The 15,071-nt window shown below is 39.2% G+C and overlaps 1 protein-coding gene across 2 annotated transcripts in view; it reads left to right on the top strand.

The window, feature by feature from the left end:
* The window catches only part of PLXND1 (plexin D1), a 226,404-nt gene that overhangs the window by 68,593 nt on the left and 142,740 nt on the right, over positions 1–15,071 (top strand). For both annotated transcript variants that reach the window (XM_042451226.1, XM_042451225.1), the window contains exons 4-6: positions 706–806; positions 11,476–11,605; positions 13,638–13,812. In XM_042451226.1, the coding sequence (XP_042307160.1) occupies positions 706–806; positions 11,476–11,605; positions 13,638–13,812 (406 nt within the window). The remainder of the gene's footprint in view (positions 1–705; positions 807–11,475; positions 11,606–13,637; positions 13,813–15,071) is intronic.

Here is a 15,071-nt window from a genome sequence, read left to right as displayed (position 1 = left end):
GGAAATTCTATATATTTTAACTTTGTTATTTGTGTAACTGCATTGATATTGCATTGTGATGACTAATGGTTACAAGCAATTAACTTGAACTTGAACAGTTATGAATGTAATTAGCAAATAATTAAGAGGAAAACCCAGCCCTTGAAAAAGATTATCTGTCTTTTGCACACTGCAACTAAATATTAGGCATTTGTTCAGGACAATTTAGACTTTACAGATTGCCCTGGTTGGGAGATTCCATTGCTTGTATGTATGTGTGTCTTCAAATCATTTTGGACTTATGGTGACATTAAGGTGATCCTATTATGGCTATCCTGCCAAGATTTATTCAGAGAGGGTTTGTGATTGCCTTCTTCTGGGGCTGAGAGTGTGTGACTTACCCAAGGTCACCCTCTGAGTTTTCATGGCCAAGTAAGGACTTAAACTCTTGATATCAAAGTGAGAGCATTTCCAACTTACAAATGCCAGTTCTTTCAAAGGAAGAGCATTCCCACCTGCAGAAGCCACTTTTTCTATAGGAAAAGAGGCTTTCTTATGGGTGGAAAATTTTATAGCTAAAAGATTAAAATCCTAGAAATTCTGTGTAAGCATTTATTCAATTGTTGTTCCACTATTTATTTGATGGATTAATGTAGTGATATGTCTCAAACTGTGTGGTTGTTTTAAAATTATGCTGTCATGGGTCTTTTTTTTTTTCTTATACAGATAGCCCGTGTAAAAGTAGCTGCCTGCAATCAATATACTGTGTGTACAGAGTGCTTGGCTGCCGCTGATGCTTACTGTGGATGGTGCACCTTGGAGACCAGGTGGAATATTTTTGTACACTACAAGCCTCTTAGTAAAATCTACTCTGGGAAGAAATGTTAGTGTCAGTATTAAGGGAAATTACTAGTCTTGTCATTTTCATCACTCTGTGCCTTACTCTTGTAACAGTGCTAGAGTTGTTTACACAGTCTTTGACAATCATTTCTAATTTTCATTGCTTATTTTGAAGTAGCAATTATCACGGTAAAAACCTACACTTTGAAAAGGCATTCAGGATACATTATGTGAACAATTAACACTTTTTCACAAGGCTATCTTCTTCATAAGCATAATTGTTTATGAAGAAGAAATTCATAAACAATTAAAACTACATCACAATAAAATAAGCTGTAACAGACAATATTGAATTTGACAAGAATAAAAAAAGTTCAGTCTCTAATTAAAATCAATGTTGGTATTATGATGCCATACAATAGATGTTTTAGATAGATTTGTCAAGGTCATTTTGAAGTAGCTTCATTTAAATCAAAATAATCTCAAGAAGATGCATGTGATAATAACAGGTACTACAAAATTAGGATGAGATTTAAAAAAACTTTTCACTAGGTATTTTAAACGAGCAACATAAAATTGAGGAATAAGTTGCTTTTAATTTATTTATTTTTAGTCCAATATATTATCCAGTGTAATCATGGAACGCTTTGCTTAGGAAACTCATGCACATGTCGTGAATATTTCAGTTATGCATTTCATTTATAATTCATATATATATATATATATGTATGTATGTATGTATACCTCACTTTTGACTGAATAATGTTAGAACTCTCCTTATTCTGAATATCTGAGATGATGATGGTGTGCAGTCAGTAAATCTAGCAGTTTCTTTAAAAGTTACATTATTAGATTATAACTATTGAAAATGTGAAACTAACCTATTTGTAACCAAGACAAAATCAGAATTCCACAAAACAGTGATGCCTTTATTAGACCAGCTAAAATGTAACTGGCAACAGAAGTAACATCTGAGACAAAATCCTGTATGGTTTTTACCTTTTTTGACTGGTGAAGAATCCAGTGAAGCTTCAAAAGCTTGCATGATATATTCTGTGCATTTTATTTGGTCCTGTTTTGTGGATTTGGGATATTTTTATATTTGGCTGCATGATAGCTATCTCTGAATATATTTTCTAAGCCAAGCAAAGCCACTCAGGATCAAGTCAATGGTCTTGCACTTGGCACTAGGATGGATTGAATCAACCATATTTCAACTTGCCACATGTTGAATTAGTCTGTTGATGTAAAAGCAAAAAGGTTATTATTTGCTCCAGTTATTTATTTGTGTCAGGTGATATGGTTAGGAAATAAAATTATGAAAGTTCCTCATCTTATCAAATATACATCCTATTTGTTAGTACCATGAAAACATTTGATAAGGGTTTTTTTATCACTGCAACTGTACTGCAGAAATAATCTGGTTTGATGCCACTTTAACTGCCATGGCTCAGAGCTATGGAATTCTGGGAAGTGTAGTTAGCTGTGGCACCAGAGCTTTGCTTACACTGTTGGCTAATATACATTTTATGGTCAACAATAATCCCAAGGTTCTTTTCACATGTAGTACTGCTGAGCCGCCCCATTCAATGCCTGTGCATTTGGTTTTCGTGGCCTAAAAGTACAATTTTGCATTTGTCTCCAGTGAATTTCATTTTATTAATATCTGCCCAAATTTCTACTTTATCTAGGTCCTTTTGAATTCTTTTCCTATCTTGCAATTTGTTAACCACCCTCCAAACTTATGTCAAATGCTTATTAGAAGATAAGATTCCCAGGGTGACTTTGGTGGTTGCCAATTCTTATCAGAGGAGATCAAAATCAGAGAACAGCTAACTTCTGTACTAGAAGAGAATGTCTGAAATAAGCTCTGTCTGTATGAATTAATTAATTGTTCATTGTGCTTTTAATTTATTTTGTATGTTGTAAATTTGATTTTTTTGGCTCTCTGGACTGTAATAAAGAATGGTTGTAGTTTTAGCCCCCCTCCCAGTTTTGTGTCCTCTGCAAACCTGATAAGAATTCTTTCCATCCCACATCTAACTCACTGATAAAAAATGTTGACCTGTTGTGGCCATGGAACAGAACCTTGAGGCATGCCTGTCATAACCTCTTTCCAGTTTGAATTGCAGTCATTGATGATGACTCTTTGAGCATGGTTTTCAAACCAGTTATGGATCCATCTGACTGTGTTCCCATCTATTCAACATTTAATCAGTATGTTAATCAAAGCATTATGGGGAATCTTATTAAATGCTTTGCTGAAATCAAGATAGATGTCAGTGATTCACAGCATTCCCACCATCTATTAAACTAGTGATGTGTTTGAAAAAGATTAAGTTTAGTTTAGCAGAATTTGTTCTTGACAAAACCATGTTGGTTCCCATTAGTTACTGCATTTTCATCAAAATACTTGCAGAAGGACATCTGCATAATCTGTTCTAATATTTTTCCTGGTATTAAGGTGAGGCTGACTCATCTGTAGTTCCCTGGAATTTATTTTCTTCTTTCTTTCTTTCTTTCTTTCTTTCTTTCTTTCTTTTTTCTTTCTTTTTGCCTTTTTAAAAGTCCTTTGGCACCTCATCTGTTCTCCAATAATTCTCAGAAATGATGGCAAGGGGTCCAGAAAGTACATTGACAAGTTCCTTCACTACTTTGGAACAGGGACGTAGCTAGGATGTTAGGAAGTGGGGGGAGGGGTCCAGACTAAGTGCCACCATTATAATGGGGCTTGGGTGTGGCGGCGCAGCAGCACACACCATTCATTTTTCTAATGGAAGAGGGGGTCCGGACCCCAAGAACCCCCCCTTGGCTACGTCCCTGTTTAGGATGTAGTTCCTCTGGCCCTGGAGATTTGAACTCATTTGGGTTTGGGTTCATTAACTCCCTATGGATCCTGATTTGCAACCCAGATCCTTTGCCAAGGTCTCTGCTGCTGCATGGAAGTACAAAGTTCTCTTTTTGGAGAAAAATTAAAGCAAAATAGGTGTTGAGAGGTTCTGCCTTTCCATTGTAATCTGTTACCTTGGTCATTCTCTTGTCCTGAATGTATCTGGCATTCTGTTTCTCATTGCTTGCCTAGCCAGACTCAGCTGATTTTGAACATTAGCTTTCCTTATACTATTCTTGCAAGCTTAGGCTACACATCCGGGGTGATTTGTCTTTCCTTCCCTCCTTCCATTCCATATCCATACTCCTTTTTCTTTTCACTTACTCCTTGATTTTGCTGTGTACCCACATTAGTTTTTTTCAGATGTTTCTCATTTTTCTTCTTCCGTGAGATTGTTTTTGATTGTGCCTTTTGCAACTCTTTCTTCAAGAATTCCCTCCCTTGCTGAGAGTCCTTTTCCTTTAACATGTCTAGCCTTTGGGTTTCACCCAGTAAATCCCTGAACATGTTAAAATCAGCTTTCTTGAAATCCAGGGTCCGTGTTTTGACTATATTCTTTTTTGCCCTGCCCTATAATGCCCTATAGAATTGTGAATTCTAGCATTACATGGTCACTTCACCATAAAATATTGACTACTTTGATCCAGCAGCCAACTCTTCTCTATTGGTTAGGGTTAAATCCAGGATTTCTCATCCCCTTGCTCCTTCCTCTCTCTTTTGAAATAAGAAATTACCTGCAAGGCACATCAGGAATTAGTTGGAGAGCCTATGCTTAGCAGAGTTGATCTTCCAGCAGATAACAGGGTAATTGAAGTCCTCTATTACCTCTAATTTTTACATCTTTGAGATTTCTGAGATCTGTTTCTAAAAAGCATCATTCACCACCTCTTCTTGGTTTGGTGGCCTGTATTAAACTCCTACCACAAAGTTGCATTTCTTTCTTTCTCTAATTATTTTTACTCAAATACTCTCAACTGGTCCACTGTGATCGTTCTCATGGATTTCTGTAGAACTGAATTTGTCTTTAGCTATAATGCTGCTCCCCCTCCTTTTCTTCCACATCTATTCTTTTTTAATACACTATACCCTTCATTTATAATATTCTAGTCATGGGAGCCATCCCACCAGGTCTTCGTTATGCCTATAAAGTCATAATTATCTTCCTGCACTAAGACTTCTGGCTCTTCCCAAACTCTGTCTATTGGTGTGAAGCTTTCTTTATTTAACTTATAAATGCCCAGAGAAGTAAGTGAAGGAGGGTGGGGGGTGGGAAGAAGTAATGCCTTGAAGTGGTCCTGAATTTTTTAATTTTACAAAATAATAAAATCTCCTTATAACAAAGTGAAATGCGTAGCATGTTTCAGTAAAGATTTTTATTGAGGCCTTGCTCAAACATACAGAAAAACTATATGCTTAGAAAGACTTTAAAGAAAGTCTTCACTGAAACATATTGGACATTTTGCTATGTATTAAGGACATTACTACCATAAGCAATTTTTCAGTTCCATTTTGATGTGCTGACCTCCTTTTTTCTCTTTGATGCTTGTGCCTCAGCAGGACACCTTCAAAAAGACTATGGAAAGAGAGTCTCCACATTTGATGGATAGAAACTTTGTTTCCTTTGGAAAGGATCATAATATGGAGTGATGTCTTCACTGTAAAAAATTCATCATAGACCTGAAGAAAATGTCTTTGCACTTTGCTGTAGGAGAAGGCCTCGACTTGTTCTATTTTTTATTGGTGAACTGCAGTAGGGCTTGAATACTATGTTTTTATTGCCATCAGACTCTGCCCCATGACTTAAATCTCAATGTCTTTGCAGCTTCTGAGGATTTGATACAGGCAGAAAAGGCCAGATTCTAAGGAGTTTATCACACAGGGCACTTACAGCTGCCCAAATGCTGCCCAAATGTTACCCAAATGTTTCAGAAGCGCTGGAGGTAGGATCATCCATCATGCTTCTGAAACATCGTAGAGGCTTCCGCTTCTCTTCTGTTGTGGAAGCATTCATGGGGAAGCCTCAAAAAAGCCATTTTATTAACTAAAATCCTGTTAATAAAAATAGCTTTTCTGAGGCTTCCCTGCGAACGTTTCTGCGATGGAATGAAAGTGAGAAACCTCTATGACATTTCAGAAGCACGACGGATGATCCCACCTCAGGCACTTCTGAAACGTTTGGGTAACACTTGGGCAGCGTTTGGGCAGCGGTATGTGCCCTATGTGATAAACTCCTAAGCAATCTTAAGAGTGTGATTACAGCACTGAGCAGGTGGAGCAGAAAGGCTGGCTTACCTTCAGGGTTTCCAGATTTGCAGGGATAGCGTGTTGTCCACACCACTGGCTCCCACAATGGGCCAAACACACATGGGCAGTCTGCACCACCCCCTTCTGTGAGGACAGACAAACAAAAACAGGACATTAACAGGTAAAAACTGTGGGGCAGCATTGTGTTTTTTTCTGTTCTGCCCCAAACACATGCACCCATGTGCCCACAGGGATGTTCTGCCAGTGGCCACCAATTATCTCCCTTGTCCCATCCCGCTGCTAGCTTATTCTGTGCAGCCGGCCACTTGACCACACAAGCATTGACTACCTATATGGCACATTAATGTACTCACTGATACATTGGCACAGCATAATCTGGGAGTACGTGCCCTCTTTCCTCCCTTCTCCCATGACCGCTGTTGGCCCACCCAATTTGTTAATGTTTTATTAAATCCATTGTATTGTTGACAACCTGCCCTGTTAGTCATTTAACTTCTTGGGGTGTATAATGGGTCAGTGCTGCAGCACCAGTCGTGCACATGTGTGATCAATTTGCAGGTGGATGACCAAAAAGCTATGGGCAGCAGTGGTGTTGGTGCAATAGTTAGCACTTTCTGGAGCAAACTGAGGGTTATTTTGCTGCAATGTTTAGCCCTGAAGCATGGCTTCATTCCAGTTTCTTCACATTTTGGTCGTGGGTGTCATTTAAACAAGTAGGGTTCAAAAGAGGGATCAACCTCTTCTTTTTGCTTATGTGAACAGCCTGATGGTCTGAGCTTCATCCAAGCACTTGGATCTTACTTTGAAGGAGCACAACTTCTTCTGACCCACCCGTGGTAGCTCCAACTTCCACCCAATACAACCTCTGCTTCGAATGTCCTTAACTGTTATCTCAGGATGACAGTCAAAGCCTTTTTTGCTCTTTAGTTTATATAGTCTTGCATCTTTTTTTACAGAACAAAAGTTACACTAGCTTTCGTATAGTGACATTCCTGATTGTACATTTCCTGATTATTTGAATTCTGAAAGCAAATATCAGAACTCAGCTGTAATCATTCATGTCTCATGCCATCAGCAGCATCTTTTCCTTTGTATGGTAAAAGGAACAATGTATAGGTTTTACTTATCCGGAGATATGTTTTGCTGTCCCATGAGCTCTTGTTCCTTTTGTACCCCTCCCAGTATGAGACATTCTGGCCTCAGTACCAAAGTCTTGCCCACTCTGATTCCACCTCATCCACATTTAAGGCCACATTTTTGGGATGGGGGATTACTTGCACAGCCTGCCCCCATTTGTCAAGAAGAAGAACACAGCAGCAACTCCTCTTTGCACCATAATCCTCCCTCCTCCTCCCCCCCCCACCTTCATATTTCCCCCCCTTTTCTGAACCTGGCATGGTAGCTTTTTCTCCCTTTTCAAATTATTCCATGGGAAAATAAAAGGGAGCACAAGGAATAGAATAGAATGGGATGGGACAAAGAGGATGTTCTTTAAAAATGCAAGGGGTGATATATAAGAGCAAAATGAAAAGGCTCTTTCAGTCTTCAGAACCTGGAATGAAGAGGGATTAAAGAGCCATTAGTTTGGATCAGCTCCAAACCTGTGGAACAAGACCCATTGAATTCTATGGGGGTCATTGCTTAATGGATTTGGGATGACAGTCAGAGGCACACTTTCAAGGGAATAACTCTCTCTCTCTCTCTCTCTCACACACACACACACACACACACACACACACCTACCTCCCTCTCTGGCACTCTTCACATGTAAATGAAATTTGCTGTTGTATGTGCTGTTGTATGTGTGGGAGAGAGACAAGATTGTTTAATTCTTAGTGAGGAGAGTAGATTTTGTCTTCAAGTGACTCCTGTTTCTCTGTCAGGAAGGTGAGGTTGGAGAGAACCAATTTCAGCAACATCTCTTCCTCATGATGAGGCCAGAGGCACTTATTATAATTGGCACCTTGTTGAAGTTGGAAAAACTGAGCTTTTGAGAGTTTTGCATTGTTTACTTTTGCATTTACTGAAGTAGGGAAGTCCTTTTTGCTGGGAAGAATTTGTGTGAAGACTCATTCTGTAACCCTGTTTTGTCTTTTTTTTTTAACCTTCTTGGTGGAAAGGAGAGGTGGAGTCTCTCCCAGAGCCTTGAAACACAGAAGATAGGAGAGATGGCAGCTGCTTGGTGTGCATTTGCACTTGGTTGGGTTTCTGTCAGCAACCTTATACAGATATACATAGCTTGCAAGGGGGCATGAAAAGAAGGCTCTCTTCTTTTTCTTCCTCACCTTGATTTCCTAGAGGATGCTGTAATTTATTGGTTACAGATGCTAGATCTGTGGTGTTGAACCTATGGCATGCATGTCCTCTCTGGCACATGAAGCAATTTTTGAGGGTACACAAAGAGATGGGAAAATGGGGGAAGAGTAGAAACAGGCACGCACCTGTTCCTACTCTTCCCCCAGTCTCCTATGTCTTTTGCTGCCTCTCCAGAGACAGCTAAAGGCCCAGGAGGGCAGGGGGAAGAATAGGAACAGGTGTGTGCCTGTTCCTGTTCTTCTCTTGTGCCGGGCCTATAGTTGTCTCTGGGGAAGTCCCACCCCCAGAAGGCAGACGTTCCATCCCCAGAAGATGGAAGTCCCCCTCCCAGCACTGGGTACCCCATTGCAGGAACACCTTTGAGTTTAGGCACTCGGTCTCTAAAAGGTTCACCATCACTGTGCTAGAGGATTGGAACAACATGTGGTAATGCTTTCAGGTATTGGTCAACCTGCTTGCCAAGATAGGGGCCAACATTTCAGACTGCCTCCTGGAAAACCACTGGGATGGCAATAACTGGGATCCACTCAGCCATCTGCTACTGTATACCACCTGAATATAGGCAAGAGTGGCTTCAAATCTGGGCATCCCCTTAATGCTATCGCATCCAAGATTGAGCAGGGGGATCTCAAAAGAGGAGTACGTAGACATTCAAACTATGCCTTAACCTCAAATTGGATGCAAACCTGGGCTCAGACCACCAATCACTGTTGTGACAAAAAATGAAAACCATTTGTAATACCTCGCTAATCTAACATTAATCTGTACACCATACAGAATACTGTGTGGAAAATGCTGGCTAACACCACAGTTCTTTGATCTTCCTCCTAAACTGTAACATTAAACTTTGTTGTTCTTTCTTGAATCTCAACCAGTCGTGAACATACTGGACATGCAGAACTGTTACTTTTGTGTTCATAGAAAGGACTAACAGTGTTTTATGTGCTGTGTATCACCTGGCAAAGAGAAATACGTTTTATCATTAAGGGAGGGAGAGTTGAGGGATATGATTTGTATAATTTTTTAATTATGTAAGCCGCCCTGATTGCCTGAGTGCAGATGGGGTGGGATTTAAATAATTCTTTATTTATTATTATTGTTATCACAAAGAGTCTTTTATAGGATTGACCTGACTATTCTCCTTTACTATCAACATGCCAGGTGCCCCCATCTCATTCTGTGCTAACACCTGCCATCCCTCATATTACTTTGTGGGATACTGCAGCTGCCTATTTGGTCAACCCCACCAACCTTCATTTAGCACTGTACCTTCACTATCCAGGCTCATCCTGATACTTTAGAACAATGGTCTCCAAACTTTTTGGGCCACCATCCCCCTTTCATCTTGTGTGACTACCCTAGCACCCCACACACATACACTCACCCCTATTTCATGATATTAAGTCTGCTGCAAATTTAAAACAACTTATCTTGATTGCTGCTCTCTTTGCACCCAGCCACCTTGGGAGCAGCAACCGAGCAGCTGCCTGAGTAGTTACCAAGAAGCCTCCTACCTGCATCAGCTACTCCCTTTACACCATCAGGTAGCAACCATGCAGCAGGATGAGCAGTGACAGAGAAGCCTCTTACCCGTTCCAGCTTTGTCAGAAAGGCCAGTGCTTGGACACTGTTCAGCCAGCTGCTCGATCACTGCTTCCAAGGTGACCAAGTGCAAAGGGAGAAACTTCTCCTCAGCAAAGAAGGACTTTCAATCCTTTGTCAGGGTGAAGAGGGGTGCAGCCAGTGTGTGTACAGTGGGTTTACAGAGGCTACATGCTCTGGATTGGAAACCTCTCCTCTCAACCTGATGAATGAAAGAAAGCATGAGCAGGCTGGAGCACACAAATGCTTAAGCATGGTCTTAAAATTGAAAGCTCCTTTTGCTGCTGCTGCTGCTGCTGCTGCTGCTTCCCCACTGCCACATGTTCTAACTCCTTGCTCCAGTCAGTGAGTTTGTCCTAAAATGTGCCACTCCAAGCAATAGAAATTATGCTTTGCATCCATCCCTCGTGAGAGTTTCCTGCCACTACTAGTGAAAGATACAGCTAAGAGAGTGAGGTTGCACAGCCAGATGAAGAGCAGGAGATACCACCACATGAAGAGAGGCTTCATAGTGGTTTTAAGGGACCCTGAAAAGAAGTTTCATGCAACCCTCATCTCTACCATGGTCCTATCTTGTACCACCCACTTTGGTTATCACTGCTTTAGAAGGTCTAATCTACATTTTCTTTTTGTATGAGGACGCTAACATCCATTATCCAGGCAAGAGAGACTGTACAGGGAATATTAAGTAGACAAGCTGCTCATTTGTAATTTGTAATTTACATTGCTGAAATTATTGCAGATACATAGCCCTTCTCTTATTTTATTTTTTTGGCTGTGCAGTCACTCTATTTCTGAAACAGATATGGGAGCATTGGGTATGTTGGTGGACTTCTAAAGGCTTTTGAAGGCAAAGAATCATGTGATTTCACAGACAACTATTTTAAGAACATGATTTAGAGGTTAAGAACCACCTCCTGCACCTTATCAAGTCTGATTGTAAATAGATCAAAACCTAGTTTAGGCTAGGTTTTACATTTTTTTACATAGAAATTTCAAACTAGATAATGGCCATCAATCTTGGGAATTATTTGTGGACTAATGAATGTATGCAACAGCATTTTCTGGCTCAAGGGTAAAAGAGTTGTCTTTTAAACTTTTAAGAACAGTACACCAGCATAAGGCTAAACAAAAGTCTTTATATGAAACAGACCAGAACATAGTAAAGATAACCAGAGCAGAACAATCAATTTGCTTTGCAAGAACAATATATTTATTTAAAAAGAAATCAGATAAACAGAAATAGACCATTTGAAATAAAAGAGGAAAATTGCATAGTTAGCTGACAGTGCCTCTTCAGAGCAAAGGTCAAAAGCTTAATTTCTAGTTTACATGGATTACAGAGTCATTTTTTCCACATCAGATTTAGAAAATGAGTTTGTGGAAAAATACAGAGAAAGCGCAATGAACAAAGCATTTCTAATTTTCACTTGTGTATAGTTTGGTGTTGAAGCTAACATTCCAATATGGAGAGAACATTGATTATTTAAAATGAGCATTAGTAAAGTGACAAAGGCGAGGGTGGTTGCAGTAAAAAAGTGATTTTAAAAACTTGATTCCATAAATGTTTTTAATTATTTTAGGTGTTCACTGCAACATGAGTGTGCTAATTCTGATGAGCCCTATTATTGGATAAGTGCAAGTGAAGGAGTGCAGCAGTGTCCTTCAATGACCATAATACCTTCAGAAATAAACATTGAGAAGGAGAACACGGTATGTTAAAACAGGATTTACACTATATCTGGAGTTTATTTCATAAAGAGTGCAATTGATGCACAATAATTATAAGTCATTGATGTTTCACCATCTTAAGTGGAGCCAAGACAAACTGGCCTCTTTAAGTGTGGTGTTTTGTGTTGCTGGGATTTTTATTTACTGAAGCAGCAGATTCACTCAGAATAGTCAGTCTAAGAACCAAGTAGTCTGAAGCACTGGAGAGCGGAGGGGTGAGTAGTGACATATCCAGTCCTCTCTTGATGTATCCACACTGCAGAATTAAAGCAGATAACTGCCTTGACTCCATCTTGCAGAATCCTGAGATTTGTAGTTTGGTGAGGCACCAGACAGACCAGGCTGAATACCTTGCCAAACTATAAATCCCAGGATTCTGCAGGATAGAGTCATGGCAGTTAAAGTGGTATCGATCTGCTTTAATTCTGCAGTGTGGATGTACCCTCAGTCACAGGATGTGCTGAAACAGACTACTGAAGAGAGGTCCCTTTGGGGTGCTGTTGGGATCCTGTCACGGCTGTATGTCTCTTGAGGAGATCCTTGTCCTATCTTTTTCCCATCCTTATTGTGAAATAGGTGAAACACTTTCTAATGACATCATACTTATCTGGACATTATCCTGTCTGTGAAGTGCAATTGTCCGTGATCGCGCAAAAGACTTTCTGATCACGCTGTGTTGATCCCAGCATTGTCCCATCAGTGAGGTGAAATTGTCTCGTCATTTCCCTTCATTTTTTAATAATGGAAGAATCCGTTAATACTAGTGACAGGACAACTGCACTTCTCTGACAGGATAATGGCTGGATAAGCACGACATTTTATTGGACTATACGAAAACTAGACTAATTACAACTTCCCAGGCCCCTAAACTATGGAACAACTTACTGGAAGAGATCCGTCTTATTACCATCTTAGCAGCCTTTAAGATGGTAATAAGACTTAAGATGGCTCTCTTCCAACGGGCCTATCCATCTGATCTTCTATAGCTGATCTCATAGAACATTCCCACTTCTGATTTTGATAGCATGGAAAACAGACGATGGCTTGGTCATTTTAATGATTGGTAGCAGTATTGATGTTTGTTTTATTGATTGTATTTTTAGATAATATGGTATTTTGTATTCTGTATTGTTGATTTTATTTTTGTTGTAATCCTGCCTTGATCTGCAGGGAGAGGCGGGAAATATAAATAAAACTTATTATTATTATTATTATTATTATTAATGATAGTCTTCTGTATGATCGCGATAAAGATGGGAGAGCGATCAGTTTTGCTCCCATCCCCGTCTGATAATGTCCTCCATGTGGTGAGCGGGTTGCGGGGGGGGGGGCTGCAAGGCTTCAGAAATATTTTGGGAGCATTTTTGTTCATTGCAATTGTGTAATGACTGTAAACATGGATTGGAATAATTTCCATGTCAGGTTTAGGACGCTGTAATTAGTGAACAGAATGCATTTTCTCAAAATTTCAGGAGAGTAGATCTGAACATGGTTTAGGAGGCAAATCCAAATACCTTCCCTGTCGTGTGATATGTAATGGAGAATCATCCCCATATTTCATTTGATTAATTTAAACCTGTCTTTAGAAGTGAGGGCAAAAAATTATTTGCTTTTCAGTTGGAGTACACTAGTAAAATTTAATTTTCTATTTGTTTTCCTACTGTTTTCTGTTGGGGAAAAAAAACAATGCTCAAAGTTGATAACTAGTAGGTTGATCCTGTCCTTTAAAATAATTAGGTATGCCAAACATGTCTGTTCCCATGTCTCAGTCCCAATTGTGATGGCTTATTTCATTTGGAAAATGTATTTCTTCTGGTCTTAAAAGTTGGGCTTTAAGCACAGAATTCTAGAATCTCTGAAAAAAAATTGTACTAGCAATGGTTTACATATATTCTTTTTTTCTAATTAGTATGTTGTAAAAGGAAAATTTAAAAAACCTAACTAACCCAGTTGATCAGTTTAAAATACTATCAATCTTTTACTAGAGCAATAAATCTTTTTTGTCCATACTTAGGGTATGATAATTCAAATAAATGGAAATATTCCAAGTCTGAACGGAATGAAGATGTCTTGTGATTATGGAAATAATATCGAAACTGTAGCTAAAGTTCTTACACAGCCTTTGAACCAATATGTTTATTGCAATTTTCTTCCCAGAGAAAAATATCCAGCTTTTCCATCCAATCAAGGTATGTAATAAACAATTACGTTAGCACGTTAAAAAAAACCTTTAGAGATGCAGCATTTCCCTTTGGGCTAAATTCAACTTTTCTGGGGTTGTCTGTATTTTTTTGTTTAGTAATATGAACTTCTACAGTGCTCAAATATTATGTTAAATTAGTGCTAGAATTTTTGAAAACATTGCCACTTTCAGGATTATTCAGTATTTTGTATCAATCAAACAAAGTACTTAAAAAATCTCATCTATTGCATTATTTTTTCACAGTGGTGGGAGTACATCTCATATGAGCAAGAATCTATGCTCATGGCAGCAGTGCTGCTGGTAGGGTCTCCCGCGTCAGACAGGCTTTTTCTGAGGAGCCAAATTAAATGTGCCAAACCACTGCTGGGCAGCAGCAGTAATGGAGGTGACACCAGTGATCTCTCAGTGGTAGTGACACTATAGCTAATACTTGTTAGCACTGTGCAGAGAGAGGCATGGCAAGCTCCTTTTGAATGTCTTTTATCACAGAAGCCTTATGGTGAGAGAATCCAAAATGAAACAATGGACAGTGCCAGAAGATCAAACTCCCAGGGTTAGAAGGGCTATTCAAAGGGCTACTGGGCTACAGCAGGCAACAACTATGAGTAGCACTATGACTAATGATGTCACTGGATTCAAGCCTGAAGGACATTCAGCTGTGCTCAGAGATGAAAGTCTGCAGCTGTACAACACATATTATAGGAACATGGAATGTGAGAAAGAATCAGGGGAAGCTAGACAGATTGGAACAAGAAATGGAACCTTTAAACATTGAAATACATAGGATGAGTGAGCTAAAGGAAATGAAAATCTAAGATGTAGGGTGGCATTAATAGTGTAGAGAGATATAGCAGAAACAGTGAAAGGATATAATGCAATGTCTGACTAAATCATATCAATAAGATTCAGGGAAAATCCATCAATATAACCATATTCCAAATTTATACTACAGGGACAGAAAAAGAAGAAATCAAAAGATTCTGTTCTGGAATCCAGGAGGAAATTGATCACACACCAAGATTATTCTTGTTAATAATAAGTGATTGGAATGCAAAAATCATAAGTGACTGGAATGCAAAAGGAAGTAACAGAACATAATAGAAGATTGTAGGGAAATTTGGCCTAGGATCAAGAAATTAAGCAGGAGAATGAATTTTATAAGACTAAAAGTTTGTTCATCACAAACACATTCTTCAAACAGCCAAAGAAACAACTGTCTATATGGACTTCACCTTACATCACTTG

Source organism: Sceloporus undulatus, chromosome 2, assembly GCF_019175285.1.
Source record: "Sceloporus undulatus isolate JIND9_A2432 ecotype Alabama chromosome 2, SceUnd_v1.1, whole genome shotgun sequence".
Taxonomy (NCBI): Eukaryota; Metazoa; Chordata; class Lepidosauria; order Squamata; family Phrynosomatidae; genus Sceloporus; species Sceloporus undulatus.
This window is presented reverse-complemented; position numbering and strand designations above follow the sequence as displayed.